The sequence below is a fragment of the Podarcis pityusensis genome (assembly GCF_964106645.2).
Source record: "Podarcis pityusensis genome assembly, chromosome: 14".
Classification (NCBI taxonomy): domain Eukaryota; kingdom Metazoa; phylum Chordata; class Lepidosauria; order Squamata; family Lacertidae; genus Podarcis; species Podarcis pityusensis.
In genome coordinates this window covers 49034486-49050633 of record NC_138039.1, presented here as the reverse complement: position 1 = coordinate 49050633, position 16148 = coordinate 49034486, and the positions used below count along the sequence as shown (strand labels likewise).

Here is a 16148-nt window from a genome sequence, read left to right as displayed (position 1 = left end):
GAGAGTGCTCTTGCGCTCAGATCCTGCTCAAGGGTTTTCCACAGGCATCTGGGTGGCCACAATGAGAACAGGATGCTGAACTAGACGGCCCATTGGCCTGATCCAGCAGGCTCTTCTTATGTTCTGTAAAGCAGCTGCCACAGCAGACTTGACTAAGCCAGAGGCACATGCCCCCCCCTTTAAGAGACCTGGATACCCCCACAATTAAGGAGAATTAGCTCTCTTAGTATGTTTGATTAGGGCTGTTTCAAGTAGCCACATATGGGGCTTGTATTCAGTCTTGACAGCTTTTTAAAAAATGTCAACCCAGATCAGCTGTGGGTGTTCTAATGTGGTTGAGTGCCAGCAGAAGAGCATGCCTTCCCAGTGCCCGGGGGGGTGCGGGGGCAGGGCTTGGAGGGCACCATGAGGAGGAGGCAGCAGGGGAGGTGTGCACCCTTCCAGTCAGCCAGGTGGGGGCTGCACTTACCAACTCAGTGAGGGAGAGGGGCGGCAAAGCTGCCGCTGCCTCTCCTCTCTGCTGCTTCCACCCCAAGTCAGGCCTGCTTGGAGCTGTGCCCTTCCCCTCCCTCTCAGCTAGCCGAGGGGCACCTTGTTGTACCCCCTAAAAATGCGCCTGGGGCCCCGGCCTCCCCCATGCTGTGCCACTGCTGAGTGCATTGCCTGGATTGCAATTTAGTACATTACTGTTTATCCTTCAGGTGGTTTGGTTTGGTTTTGCAGAGGATACTAGGCCTGTGATGGAATGTGTGGACAACCATTTCACTACATTCAGCACACATTCTGGTCTTGCCCAAGTTTCTTAAATGTGCCCCAAGATCTCTTGGGTTGCAACTCTCATATTGTCCACTGATTGCTTGCACAGCCCTGGACACACTGATGACAGAACAATTTCATTTCATTTTTCACACTGGGTCAAATGAATTAGCCCTGTCTGTGTTTTCCATGTCTCAAACACTAGGGCGGAAGTTCAGTCTTAATCTTCAGTTTGAATCCAACACAGTAAAGCTAAGACGGTAGATAGGAATCTAGCCTGTGCACAGCATCCATAAAGGTGTAAGTAGGTGGGAAACGAAGAAGAAGAAGAAGAAGAGGAGGAGGAGGAAGAGGTGGTGGAGGAGGAGGAGTTTGGATTTGATATCCCGCTTTATCACTACCTGAAGGAGTCTCAAAGCGGCTAACAATCTCCTTTCCCTTCCTCCTCCACAACAAACACTCTGTGAGGTGAGTGAGGCTGAGAGACTTCAGAGAAGTGTGACCAGCCCAAGGTCACCCAGCAGCTGCATGTGGAGGAGCAGGGAATCGAACCCGGTTCACCAGATTACGAGTCCACCACTCTTAACCACTACACCACACTGGCTCTCTCAGAAGGCAGGTATACACTTCATGCACAATTACTGGCAAGATTACCAACTTTAACTGAGAACATATGTTTTATAGACCCTTGCCTGTTCCTCTGAAATTTGTACTGGCTTTCGAAAAACCGTCCAAAGAACACTTGGGTAGCAAGGAGGTGTGGTCAGGGATCCTTCATAGCGGTAATATTCATCCAGTCTGTCTGGGAGCAAATCTTGGACATTGAAACCTGGGATGAAGGCTTCCTGATCTGAAAAAGATCACCCTTTTTTTAATAACTATATTCTTGCCAGCCCAACTCTCAGCATATTTTTGGATGCAGCATTTCCTTAATTCTTTATTTTGCCCTCTTTTCCATTATTCCAGATAAGGAGGTTTCATTTGTGCATGCAACAGAATGAGCACTTTCACCAGTCAGTCCCCCTGATGCTGTGCATCTAGCTAGAGAAGCAAAGTGTTCTGCTCTAAAGGTCACAGCTCTGACAGCCAATCAGTGTGGCTGGCTGCTGCAAAACACACACTTTGCTGAGCAACAAAAGTAATCCAGTATTGTCATCATGACACATGCTCAACCGCAGGTTAGCTAACTTGTCTAGGTCAGGGGTGGGGAGATGACAGTGAGGCAGACAACAGGGTGGGTGCACGACAATGGTATCGATGGATAAAACAAGCAGAATGTATTTTGTTAGGCTGCTTTTTTAATTTTTTGTTTATGCTGCTTTGGGTTATCACTTGTGTCAGGGGTTCAGGAGCAGAGGCAAGGGCAAGGGAGGAAACAGAGAGCGAGGGAGAGGAGGCAGAAGAAAAGATGAGTGATGACGACGACCCGAGATCTCCGAGTCTTTCCAGTGAATCAGAAGATTCACAGAAAGGAGCACCAGTGGCCAGGGCAAGGGGGGAGCCTAGGGGGACACCCCAGGAAGATAGAGCCAGAGGGGACTCAGAGGGGAGCAGTTGGAAATCAGGACCAGCGTCACCGCCAGAGAGCAGGGAAGAGGAAGGGCGCCAGGGATCAAGCGCTGGCAGCTCACAACAGGGGGGAGGGCACGAGTCAGGAGTGGCCACACCTCCATCGGGGAGCGAAGAAACGGTCAGACGGAAGGTGGAAGGTTGGGCGCGCGTGCCAAGTTCAAATGCACAGGAAGGTGGCGCAGTAGGCAGCCCGGAAAGGGAGCCAGGTCCTAAAGCCCGCCGAAAGGAGGGAGAAGAGTCAGGGGGGTCAGCGTCAGCGTCAGAGGAATCCAGGAAGGAAGAGACCCCGGGGGGCAGAGGGACCCAGAGAAGAACAGTCAGGCGGAAAAGGTGGAGCAAGGCTAGGATATTAAGTTGGTGTACAAGGGGCGGAGACTCAGATGGGGCTTCGCCGATCTAACCATGAGACGTAGAGTTGCACGCAGCAGCTTGAGAATGGAAACTGTAACTCAATAAAGACTTTTATTTAATGATCGCTGGCTAGCGTGATCCTCTGTGAGCTAGGATCTGGAAGCAGCTCTGACAGTAAGCTCCATCCCCAGATTGTGGGCATCTACGTCCTCGCGGAGAGGAGAGAAAGCGGGTGCCTACTAGCGAGCTCACGAACGGCAGACAACATGACGGCCGAACAGCAGATAGTGGAACTCAGAGAAGAGCCTGAATGCCGAGGCTCTTGCATCCAGGAAGAGAGAGGAGGACGCAGCTGCCGCCTACAGGGATCTCCAGGTCAGGTTGGAAGTGCTTACGAAGCAAGGGCAACTGACACCCAAACCGGAGGGGATTGGGTTGGGGAGACGAACAGGCGGTCTGGTCTCTCACTTCGATGGGAATTTGCAACAGTACCCCAACTTTAGAGCAGATGTAATGTGTGCACTGCAACTGCTGAACAAAGACTTTAGAGATGAGCAAGAGAAGGTGGGATTCATCATGTCCCATTTGCATGGAGATGCTAAAGCATGGCTGCGCAATTTGTGGAGAGATAAGGATCCGGCGCTCCAAAATGCGGATGCCTTTATTAAAGCGATGGATGGGTGCTTTTTATCAAGCATTGACGTGGATCTTGCTCGGCAGGAGATACATGGACTGAAGCAAGGGAGGGCCAGCGTAAGGCAGTACCATGCCCGCTTTTTCGCTTTGGTCAGTGCCCTGGAATGGGACAGAGATTCGGCTCCTGTAAGAGACCTGTTTTGGGAGGGATTGCACGGCTCGGTTAAAGATGAAATTGCGAGGGGGGAGAGACCCCGGACCACGCAGGAGATCGTTCAGAGGGCGCTGGCGGTGGGGGTGCGGCTGGAAGGACGTCCGTGGAGCAGGGACGAAGGGCGTGGAGGGCGCGAACCAGCCAGGGGCTCCTCCTTCCTTCCCAGAGAAGCAGCGCGTGCGCAATCCACGCCTCCGCCAGGAGGAGGAGCGGAACCTATGGAGGTTGGAGGTGCAAGGGCTCAGTCAGCAGCCAGAGCCCTAGCACCGGCAGCAGTGAAAGCGAAGCCTCCTAGAGGGAACAGGAAGTGTTACATCTGCGATGATCCACAGCATATGGCGAAAGAGTGTCCCCAGAGGCTCCACAAGCACACTGCAGCCTCAGCAATGGTAACTGCAGCAACGCAGCAAGGACAACCACAGCAGGGAAACGAAGGAGTCTGGTTGGAGGAAGAGGCACTGGGGCCCAACCAGACGTGTCAGTGAAGCAGTCCCCAGAGATTTTACAGCCCATGGACCCTCTCCCGCCCAAACCGGTAGTGAAGCTCACCGCGTCGCTCCAGCTGCCCAATGGAATCACCATGGACGTGCCAATCACCATTGACTCCGGAAGCAATGCGGACTTTATAGGGCAGGACTTTGTCGACCGGCACGCTATACAGTTGCTGCCTGCCACGCTGCCCCTGCAGGTTGTCACGGTGGATGGCAGGGAGCTGCTAGGGGGGCAAGTGGTGAAGCAGACGCCACCAATGGTGATGCGACTTGGGAATCACAGGGAAATCATCAGCTTCAATGTCACTCAACTATCGGACACGCCCATTGTATTGGGCATGAGTTGGCTGGACAAGCACAGCCCGACGCTGGCTTGGTACCAGAGGCAGCTGACCTTCGGCTCTTCCTTTTGCGCTGAACACTGCATCGTGCCCAGGCAGGAAGGAGGGGAAGAGGAGTCACAGCTGCAGCTAGGCACGCTGCAAGCGGTTCCCCACAAGTACGCAGAATTTTTGGAGGTTTTCTGCGAGAAAGAGGCAGACAGGCTACCCCCCCACAGACCATATGACTGCAAAATTGACCTGCTGCCGGGGGCGGCGCTGCCCAAAGGGAAGCTGTATTCCATGTCTGAGGACGAACTGCAGGAACTCAAAGAGTTCATAGATCATAATTTGGAGCGCGGTTTCATCCGAGAGTCCAAGGCAGCGGGGGGCAGTCCGGTATTCTTTGTTAAGAAGCGGGACACGCCCCAAAAAAGACTTGTAGTGGACTTTCGCATCTTGAACAGTGTGACCAAGCCATCGGACTTCCCCATGCCCCGAATCGACGACCTCCTCGCAAAGGTACGGAAGGGCAGAGTGTTCACCAAGTTGGACCTGCGAGGGGCATACAACCTCATTCGCATGCGGGAGGGAGATGAGTGGAAGACAGCCATGTTCACGCCCCTGGGCACCTACGAATATAGAGTTATGCCTTTTGGATTGCAAAATGGCTCCCACGTTTTTCAAGCTTTCATGCATCACGTGTTGGCGGGGCTCCTCTACAAGACGTGCGTCTGTTTCTTGGATGACATCCTGATCTTTTCAGAATCGCAGCAGGAGCATGACAGACACGTCAAGGAAGTGCTGAGCAGGCTACAGCAACATAGGCTTTACGCCAAGCTGGAGAAGTGCCAATTCGACGTGACCGAGGTGGATTTCCTGGGCTACAAGTTGTCTGATAAAGGGCTCGCCATGGACAGCGCCAAGGTCCGAGCAGTGTTGGATTGGAAAAGCCCACGCAACCGGAAGGAGGTCCAACGGTTTGTCGGCTTCGCGAACTTCTATCGCAAGTTTATCAAAGGCTTTGCGATGCAGACAGCGGCCATCACGGACACGCTCAGCTCCAAGAAAAAGAAGTTCATCTGGACAGAGCAGGCGGAGCAGTCCTTTCAGGCACTCAAGCGTCTCTTCGCGTCGGAAGAGCAGCTGCTTCATGTCAACCCCAGCAGGCCGATGAGGGTGGAGACAGACGCTTCGGACAGAGCCGTGGGAGCAGTCCTGCTGCAGAAAGACCCGCAGGGGGTTTGGAGGCCGGGAGCGTTTTACTCAAGGAAGCTCAGCAAGTCCGAACAGAACTACACCATCTGGGACAGGGAGTTGCTGGCCATTCATGCAGCGTTCAAAGCGTGGAGGCACTTCCTGATCGGCGCCAAGCACACGGTGCAGGTCTGCACGGACCACAAGAATCTAGAGCACTGGCGCACGGCACAGTTCCTGAACCAGAGGCAGATACGTTGGGCTGAGTTCTTTGCGAATTTCGACTTCCGAATAGAGTATGTCCCGGGGGACACCAACATCATGGTGGATGCTCTCTCCCGTAAGCCACAGTATCTGGAGGAGGCAACGCCAGCGGCCGCCATGCACATCTTCGCACCGACAGTGTGGGCGTGCGCGGCGGCAACAGTTGACCTGGATGCGGTGCGACGAGCGTTGCAGGATGACTCCTTCGCGCAAGCAAAGATGGCAGAGGTGCACAGGGGCACGGCAGCGACCGACGAGTTCCAGCTGCGAGATGGTTTGCTCATCCGTAAAGGGGCCATCTACGTGCCGGGAGACGAACTTCGCGCCAAGGTACTACAGCAGCTGCACGACGCGCCCACTGCCGGGCACTTTGGCAAGGAGAAGACGGTGGAATTAGTAGCCAGAGACTTCTGGTGGCCCGGAATGAGAGGGGAAGTCGCGGACTACGTGGCGAGGTGTGACACCTGCCAGAGGTCCAAACCAGTGCACAGACCGCCGGCCGGACTGCTGGAACCGCTGCAAACTCCGTTCGAGCCATGGGAGAGAGTGGCCCTGGACTTTGTCACGGATCTGCCCAGCTCGAGGGGCAAGACGGCTGTGCTGGTGGTGGTGGATTTGTTCTCCAAGATGGCACATTTCATTCCGTGTGCGAAGGTGGCCACGGCGGAACAAACCGCCAAACTGTTCATAGACCACGTGTTCAAGGTTCACGGTCTGCCGCGGTCTATTCTGTCCGACCGAGGGCGACAGTTCATCTCAAACTTCTGGCAGAGGCTGATGGGCTTCCTGAACGTCAAGATCAACCTGGCGTCGGCTAGACACCCGCAGACCAACGGGCAAGCGGAGCGGGTCAATGCCATCATGCAGCAGTACCTGAGATGTTATGCGAATCAACAGCCTGCGACGTGGGTGGATTACCTGCCTCTCGCCGAGTTCGCCTACAACAACACGAAGCACGTGTCCACGGGGGTCACGCCGTTCTTCGCCAACAACGGGAGGCACCCTAGAACCTTCCCGGGACTGGAAAGAATGGGGGAGGGGGAGCCGCAGACAGCAGATGCGTTCGCGTCGGAGTTGCAGGAGGTCCACGATCAGCTGCGGCGGCACCTGGAGCTGGCTAAACACGCATACAAGGTACAAGCGGACAAACACAGAAGGGTTGGCGAAGAGATCCATGTGGGAGACTGGGTCTGGTTAGCAGCCCACGCAGTGCCGGCCAGGTCGTTGGCGAAGAAGAAACTAGGGCATAAACAACTGGGGCCCTACCAAGTCGACGAACAGGTCAACCCGGTGGCTTTCAGGCTGGCTCTTCCGGAGGGTTCCAGAATGCATCCGGTGTTCCACAGATCGGTGCTCACTCCCTACAAGGCACCTCACAGGTTTCAGGAACCAGGAACGGCACCGGGTCCGCTCCGAGAGAGAACCGGGCAAGGGGGAGTGGCACAGGAGGAGCGCATCAACGAAGTCACGGAGATTTTGGACTCCAGATGGGGGGAAGAGGGGGTAGAATACCTTCTCGCCAAGGAGGGCACCCCGGCCAGTGCCAACAGCTGGGTGCCGGGCTACGCTTTAGACGAACCTCTGCTCAAAGAAGAGTTTCATGCCCTCTTCCCACATAGGCCAATGCCAGCAGACTTTTTCGACGACTGGCTTTTCACGCCCACGCTTTCAGCCAGCACGTTCCGGGGGTTCGACTCGGACGAGGAACCGACACGAGACGCCCGTTCCCCGGAGGGGTCACCCTCGGGATCTGCTTCAGAACCCTCGTATTGGTGGGATGATCGACCAGAGGAGCAGTTCCGCAGAAGGTGGCTGGAGGGTCCAGGACGAGCAACGTCTCCAGAAGGCAACGAGGGAGAGACGGACATGGACGTTTTCGGGGACGACCCGGGTTTCGAGCACGGCGGCACAGAGATGGAAGCGGAGGTGACCGTCGTCAACGAGAGCAGGGAGGAAGAACCGGAAGACTTCGGATGGCGGCCCGCCACGGGAAGCGAACTGTATCCGACATTCGTCCCCCTGACACGGCAGCACCCAGATCCCGCACCGGAAGGAGGGGAGGGGGGAAGAGGGGGCTTCGAGGGGGGGATGGATGTCAGGGGTTCAGGAGCAGAGGCAAGGGCAAGGGAGGAAACAGAGAGCGAGGGAGAGGAGGCAGAAGAAAAGATGAGTGATGACGACGACCCGAGATCTCCGAGTCTTTCCAGTGAATCAGAAGATTCACAGAAAGGAGCACCAGTGGCCAGGGCAAGGGGGGAGCCTAGGGGGACACCCCAGGAAGATAGAGCCAGAGGGGACTCAGAGGGGAGCAGTTGGAAATCAGGACCAGCGTCACCGCCAGAGAGCAGGGAAGAGGAAGGGCGCCAGGGATCAAGCGCTGGCAGCTCACAACAGGGGGGAGGGCACGAGTCAGGAGTGGCCACACCTCCATCGGGGAGCGAAGAAACGGTCAGACGGAAGGTGGAAGGTTGGGCGCGCGTGCCAAGTTCAAATGCACAGGAAGGTGGCGCAGTAGGCAGCCCGGAAAGGGAGCCAGGTCCTAAAGCCCGCCGAAAGGAGGGAGAAGAGTCAGGGGGGTCAGCGTCAGCGTCAGAGGAATCCCGGAAGGAAGAGACCCCGGGGGGCAGAGGGACCCAGAGAAGAACAGTCAGGCGGAAAAGGTGGAGCAAGGCTAGGATATTAAGTTGGTGTACAAGGGGCGGAGACTCAGATGGAGCTTCGCCGATCTAACCATGAGACGTAGAGTTGCACGCAGCAGCTTGAGAATGGAAACTGTAACTCAATAAAGACTTTTATTTAATGATCGCTGGCTAGCGTGATCCTCTGTGAGCTAGGATCTGGAAGCAGCTCTGACAACTTGCTTATAAACAATTCAGTACCACATACAGCAAACCAACCTCACACTGATTTCTAATGAATTACCGTATTTTTCGCCCCATAGGGTGCACCTAGTTTTTTTGGGGGGAAATAAAATAAAAAATTTTATTTCCCCCCCAGGCGCGGGGCTGGGGCGAGGGAAGCTCGAGCTTCCCCCGACCCCAGCCCCCAAAACAGGCTGCTATCTGCAAGCCTGGGGAGACCGGTGGGAGTTCCCGCCGGTCTCTCCAGGCTTGCGGATATCTGCCCGAAGCCCGGGCGCGCTGCTCAGCTCGCCCCAGGCTTCGGGATGCAGGCTGCTATCCGCAAGCCTAGGGAACCCAGCGGGAAGTCACGCCGGGCTCCCAAGGCTTGCGGAGAGCTTCCTGAAGCCTGGAGAACAAGAGGGGTCGGTGCGCACCGACCCCTCTCGCTCTCCAGGCTTCAGCGAAAGCCTGCATTCGCCCCATAGGACGCACACACATTTCCCCTTCATTTTTGGAGGGGGAAAAGTGCGTCCTATAGGGCGAAAAATACGGTAACCTGCACTGCAAGCACATCCTAAATTGACAAAGTCTTCAGATTTGACTGCTTAGGGATGCAAAATTCCAGTTGAAATCCTCTTTCCTACCTTTGTATTTCACATTCTGAAAATGACTGAAGATCTTTTCGAATGATGGATTGAATGCGCCTGTCTGTAACAAAAAGGGAGAAGATTTATTTTCTAAGCCATTATAATTCTGCGTAGTTTTAGGTTCAGCAAGTACTTGCAGATCTTTATTAGGCACCATTAATGGTAATGGAAGAGGAGAGCCCAATAAGGGGCAAAATCCACCAGGAAGGTCTCCTGCGCAAGAACACAGTAGCACAGCTCCCATCCACTTCAATGGAACTTGCACAGGAGAGCTTTGGATGGATTGTTTCCCCATGTTTACTCAGTAGGGAAGAAGACCATGTGGATGTTTTGGGCACCTGAATGTTTTGGTCTGACCTCGTTGTTTCAGTTTACGCCATCACTTGTTGGCGATATAAGCCCAGCCACAGATTTAGTGGGCTGAGGTCATTTCTTTTCAGGGCACAAATACATTTGTGTTTCAATAACCCCAGAGCTGCTCTCATTAGAATAATGGCATCTGGTGGTGAGTGATTTCTTCAACCACATTCTAAAATACTTAATAGCCATGATTATAGTTCACTAAACCATTAGCAAAATAGCACTGGAAAAGCAACTCCAAACATATTTGGTGACCAAAGCATACTTTGGGGAGGGAGATAATGTTGTTTGCATTGTAAGATGTATGAAACAGCTTTTAACAGGGCAGCAATCCTTCATCCACAAGGGCAGGCAATCAAAAGAGCCTTGTCTCCTCCTTTTCCCTGTGTCTGGAGCAGGGGTGGGGAACATGTGGCCCTCCAGATGTTGATGGGCTACAACTTCTGCTATCACTGAGCATTGGCAAGTGTGGCAGGGGCTGATGGGAGTTGGAGTCCAACAACAACTGGAGGGCCAAAGCTTCTCCAGCTCTGGGACAAGCTTGGAACCTGGATAGAATCATCAACTGCCAAGAGCCAGATAAGACCTGAATTATATTAAACCTCTGGGTAGACTTTAGTTTTGGACACCTTTGAGGGAAAGAGCTGCTTACCTCAATCAGGATTGCCAAGACTGCCAGTCCATCTGATTTGTCCATTGCTGAGTTCACGTCCAGATATTTGTCAGAGTTGTAATGTACGATGTGGAGCTACAGAGGGGGAATAAAATGGCAAACACCAGCCGAAGGCTTAACCACTGGTGGAGGAAGGCAGGTGGGGGGGGTGCGGTGCGCATCGGGTGACATCACTGCGCCCCCCCATGCTCGCTGCGTGGGCGACGGGCTGTTAGGGATGATGCTGCCATGGGCAGCTAGCAGCGCCCCCTCCATGCTCACCACGCAGGCAGCAGGCAGCTAGGGATGCTCGCCATGCGGGTGGCAAGCGGCTAGGGACACTCACCGCATGGGAAGCTAGCCCCGCCCCTGCGCCGCTCCGGATGCCGAGGCAGGTAGCTCTGCCCCTGGGCTTAACAAATTTACAAAGCTTGCAAAAGATAACCTGATTTACTGGATGCCTTACTGCAATATAAGTTGCCTGATTAGGAAAACTGACTATATATATATATATGCCTGAATGGACCAGCATGCTGGATTTTACACACCCCAAGCCTGGCGTAGTTATAATAGAACAGAGGTGCAGAATTTGGGGCCTGGGGGCTTGACTTGGCCCACCAGGCTTCCCAATTTGGCAGGTAGTGGGGCAGGTAGACATGAGGCTTCAAAAGAACGACGAGCAACAGATTATTCCTTTGCAGAGACAGATGTGCTCCCCTCCCCTTCAGCTGATGTGTGGTAGGAATGTGCCTTACTCAAGGAGGTGAAAGTGATTTCTATTCAATGCAAACCACTTTCCCCTCCCAGAGTCGCTCTTTGAACCTCCAAAAACTGATTTTCAGAGGTTTACGGAGCAGTGTGGAGCTGCTTGCAAAGGACTTTAGCACAGCATCTCGTGACATCACTGTGATGTCTGTTGATTGACATGTGGACAGCCTTGCCCGCTTGTCAAATCTGGCCCACTGGCGGAGGAGAGAGTAAGATCTGGCCCACCAGTCAGAAAAGGTCCCCTATCTCTGTAACAGACCATCAGAATTACAGCATTAACTACAGAAGTGGCAGAATGGAATACGGGGGAAATTTGTCTGATGGGTACAGTTCACCAAGAATATGGTATTTTAATGAGGTGGCTTATGTGGGACAGCTTCTGGGCAGCTTGGATGCCCCCTGTTAACAGCAAGGAATACGGGATGGGGAAGAGTGCCAACATCACACCATTAGGGTTTTCTGCCTCAGGAACCAAGATGTATTCCTGCAGCCTTGCGCTCTCAGTCCCTTGTAATTGACCTTGAATTATACTTCATGGCAGGCATCCATGTGTTCTGCTAGACTTATAATTAGTGCAAGACATGAAACAGCTTTGTGGTTGTGAACTGAAGGAACTGAACATAATGGCAATTCTTTGTGGCATCCACAGAACATTGTCATAGCTATGGGGGGGGGGTAGCTAGATTTTTGTCCCAGGTGAAGCCTCCAGAGGGGCGCCATTGAGGTTCCCAGCCACCACCACCCCGTGTGTGTGTGTGTGTGTATGCATGCGTGTGCACAAATAAATGGGTGTGCATGCCAAACTGAGTCTTTGACCCAGGTGAAATAAAGCCTAGTTTGACCCTTGCATGGAATGGATTGTGGTGCTGTGTTCAGATTGGTCCTCCCAGGCAGTTCTGTAGAATAAATATCTAAACTAGGATTGCAAAACCTATTAGCATATCTGGATCAATCAGCAGTCCTTAAGAGCACCCTCATCCCAGGGTGGCCAATGTGGTGCTTGCCAGATATTGGTGATTACAACTCCCATCATTCCTGATCTTTGGTCATGCTGGCTGGGACTGATGGGAGCTGTAGTAAAAAAAAATAATAGTTACACTTGGCATAGATTTCTCCCTGCTAAACAGATATGATAGTTCACCATGTATTGAATCTTTAAGGAAAAAAAGATTTTTCTGGTATCATTTGGAACTTGTCTGTGTTATGATTTGGTGCTACAAGATTTGTAAATGTGTTGCTTTGAGAAGGTGGGGCTTGTAGAGAGTTGTTTGTCCTGAGGAAAACTATATCAGGGAATGAAATAGAATGCAAGAGCTAATAAACTTTTTTTTATTATTAAAGTTGTGAAACTCAAAATATATTTTTCTGTACTTAGTAAGTTTGATTAAAATATGTATATTAAAAATATTAGCTGCTTTTCCACCTGAGAAAAGGTCCTAAAAGTGGCGTACAAAACTTGCGATGAACAAAGCCAGCTGTGCTGTGCAGCAGAGGGGAGCAGCTAGCAGTCTGCTTCTGCCAGCCTCATAAGGAAAAGGAAAAATAAGGCAGGAAATTTAGTGTATTTTAATCTTGCCTTTCAATTTTAATTGTTGTTGGATCTTAATTGTAAATTGTCTTGGGTGCCCTTTGTAGGGCCAAAACATGGCATAAAATGTTTTAATAAATAGATATCTGAAAGGCGCAATAAAAATCTTACTTCAGCAGCAAAATGCCTCCCACCAATTGTGTGTTCAGATCCTTCCTGCTTGTTCCGGTTTCCCCAGTGTAAATGGAGCTGAGCGGCAGAATAGTGGGAAGGGAGGCTCCGGATGCGCATGCTTTGAGAAAGACTCATTCTTACTAGGGGAGGAGAAGATGGGAGAGGGAGACAACATGACATGACAGTATTAAATGCAGGGGCAAAACTCAGTGCAGGTCCATGACACATATTTACATAAAATTGCATATGCTAATTTATATGTACAGAGGCAAATGAATTCTGCCAGTTCTGATCTTAGATGTAGCTTCCCAAGTTAGGATGCAGCTCAAATTGCTCTCACCTTTTCGGGCAAGATCTTAAACTGAGAGCTACATTTAGGGCTCCTAGTACTAACACTGGCTAATATCACAGTCCTCAAAGGATTAATGTTGGGATGTTAAAGGTAAAGGTAAAGGTACCCCTGCCTGTATGGGCCAGTCTTGCCAGACTCTAGGGTTGTGCGCTCATCTCACTCTAGAGGCCGGGAGCCAGCGCTGTCCGCAGACACTTCCGGGTCACGTGGCCAGCGTGACGAAGCTGCTCTGGCGAACCAGCACAGCACACGGAACGCCGTTTACCTTCCCGCTGGTAAGCGGTCCCTATTTATCTACTTGCACCCGGGGGTGCTTTCGAACTGCTAGGTTGGCAGGCGCTGGGACCGAACGATGGGAGCGCACCCCGCTGCGGGGATTCGAACCGCCAACCATACGATCGGCAAGTCCTAGGCGCTGCGGTTTTACCCACAGCGCCACCCGCGTCCCTGTTGGGATGTTAGTGCATTTTAAAAGGGTTATATTTCACACTGGTGCAGAGGCAACAAGAAACTTTGCAGCCATTGAAGGAAGAGAATTATTTTGTCATCAAACCTGCTGCAAAAGGGAATAATTCACAATACTGTAAAAACATTAAGGAAGTTCAGATAAAATTTACTATGTGCATATGGATGGAGATTGCTAAGGAAGGAAATTCTGAATATCATGTGCATTTTTGTTGGGATGAGGAAACTAAAGGGATGACAAACTAGCAACATTTCGAAGCATCCTGTGCCTCTGCTAGTTGTATTTTTCCATTTTCTGGCTGCTGCCAATATCCAGAATATCAAACAAAATACTAAATGCAGCTCATCCCTCTAAACTTGGATGAAGAACATTGTACCTCGGTTGCCAAGCCCAATTTAACATGCTAGGAGGTTATTATTCACTGTGCTTTGGTTAGAGTTGTACACCTTGTGGTTTTAGAGCTATTTCGTCTATTAGTAGCACTGTATTAAGACCGTCATAATCGTCACCAATAGCAAGTCATTTAACTTGTAACTGAGGTTCTTTGAGTGGCCACCTGTGTAGACATACATATGGGCACAGAAGCAATATGTGTGACAACACCTCCACACAGGAGGGAAAACTAGATCCAAAGTTATGTGCCAAAATAAACAGGCAGTGTGGTGAAGACTGTAAACCCAACCAAATCCTATCTATGCTGATCCCTGAATGTCTACAAAATGGGAATAAGGCTGGCCTATATTATCATTTTTAAAAAAAGAAAGATAATAAATTATTAGAAATTATTGAGAAAATATATATTGAGAATAATCAGAACACTCTAAAGTCCTGTACAAATGCTAAATAGTATTCTTTGTCATTATGTAATGATAGTAATAGTTCAATTTTCTCTGTCCATGTTAGCCTCCCTTACCTGAATGTCCATTATTGGTCAAAATAAACTCCTCAGTGGGGGAGACATTGTAGCCTTCCAGTTCTATGGGCAGAAGAGTTGAATCATACTGGAGAACGTCATTGTGAAAATCAATTGGCGACTGGAATACTCCTCCACAAAAGGGGAACATCTTGGGCCACACTCGCTCCCCATCAGAAGAACCTCAGGGAGACAATAAAGGAATCCAGATTCGAAACACAGGAAGATGCATGGCACAGGGTCAGACCATTGGCCTGTCTCGCCCAGTAGTCTTCAGCCTCTTCAGACATTTGAGAAATACCTTGAACTCAAACATCCATTTAGGGACCCATTTGGAAAACTATTGTGAGCAAGTGAAAAGGCTAGCAGGATTATTGTAAATTCAACAGTATAATTTAGATTAAGATATGATGGGAAGGGGGAAACTAGATGGAAGAAATAGAATATGCAGCTAATTTTGAAAGTACAATGAACCATCGGAGGAGGAGAAGGGAAGTCGTTGGATGTATTGTTTTATATTTAATTGTGGAAAATGTGTACCTGAAAATTTGTTTGTTTGTTTTTTAAAGAACCTTGGACATGTAAATAGGCAGGTATATGTTGCCCTGGGAACTATACAGACAATTGCTTCTTGAGACAAGCCTTATGGCCTGCCCAGTGTTACGCTCGTTCCATGCCTTGAAAGGGTTTGAGCGGTTTCCCACTTCTCCCCCACTTTCTAAGAACAGGTCTGAGTGGTTTTGCCCTGCAGCTTTCCCTTGAAAAACCCACTCTTTGCTGCTGAATCGGAACAACCAGCAATCCGCAGAAAACCTAATTGCCATTTGTCCCAATTCAGTGGTAAAGAGTGGGTTTTCCAGGGGGGAAGTAGCAGGCCAGATGGATGAGTCCTTATTTGGATTAGGAGCAGGGAGAACCTAGGTTCAAATCACTGTTCAGCCATAAAACTCACTTTCTGACGTGCCTCTCTCTCTCTAAGCCTAGCCCACCTAGTGGAGTTGTGAGATAAAAGTGGAGTCGTGAGAATAAAAGCTCCTTGAAAGATAAACACTTAATGGCAACAACTCCCTCTCCTCTCCTTGCCTTGCCAGCAGAACAGAATTATCTCTCGCTGCCCTCTCTGCTCCAAGGACCACTACAACCATGCCCTGACCTGTTAGAATCACATCTTGCAGACGAAACACCTTTCAACAGCAATGTTATATACCTGAGGTGCCTGTGTGCGCACGCACGCACGCACATTTTCTACGTCTTTAGAAACAGTGGAATGGGTTTAAATGTGCAAAGGTCTCCTGCAAGCTTCCTACATGGAGGGCAGGACCTGGGGGGGGGGGGGGGGAGCTCCTTATCTGACTCAGATAAATGGAAATGTCCTGCAGCAATAAGGAAAGGAATTGAGAGCTGATGCTTGCTAAAGTAGGACTGGGGAACTCTTATAGGAGAGAAACAAGCAGCTTCAGCAAGTCAAAGATGAACCACACAAAGAAGAACTGTGTGGGGCTGGGCAGCGGAGACAGCAAACACTCTGCATCATTTCCCATGTGACACAAAGGTCTCTTGAAAAAAACAGTAATTCCAAGACAGATTTCCCCTAAGGGGAAATTGTGCCATGTAGCTATTTCGCTTTGGAGGCTACCTTGAAGC

At 51.0% G+C, this 16148-nt stretch overlaps 1 protein-coding gene across 5 annotated transcripts in view; it reads right to left on the bottom strand.

Moving 5' to 3' along the window:
• CA12 (carbonic anhydrase 12) overlaps window positions 1–16148 on the bottom strand; it is a 41470-nt gene that overhangs the window by 9153 nt on the left and 16169 nt on the right. For all 5 annotated transcript variants that reach the window (XM_080980831.1, XM_080980830.1, XM_080980832.1 and 2 more), the window contains 5 exons: window positions 14505–14687; window positions 12771–12913; window positions 10304–10399; window positions 9289–9352; window positions 1449–1606 (listed from right to left, as the gene is read on the bottom strand). In XM_080980831.1, coding sequence (XP_080836957.1) covers window positions 1449–1606; window positions 9289–9352; window positions 10304–10399; window positions 12771–12913; window positions 14505–14687 — 644 coding nt within the window. The remainder of the gene's footprint in view (window positions 1–1448; window positions 1607–9288; window positions 9353–10303; window positions 10400–12770; window positions 12914–14504; window positions 14688–16148) is intronic.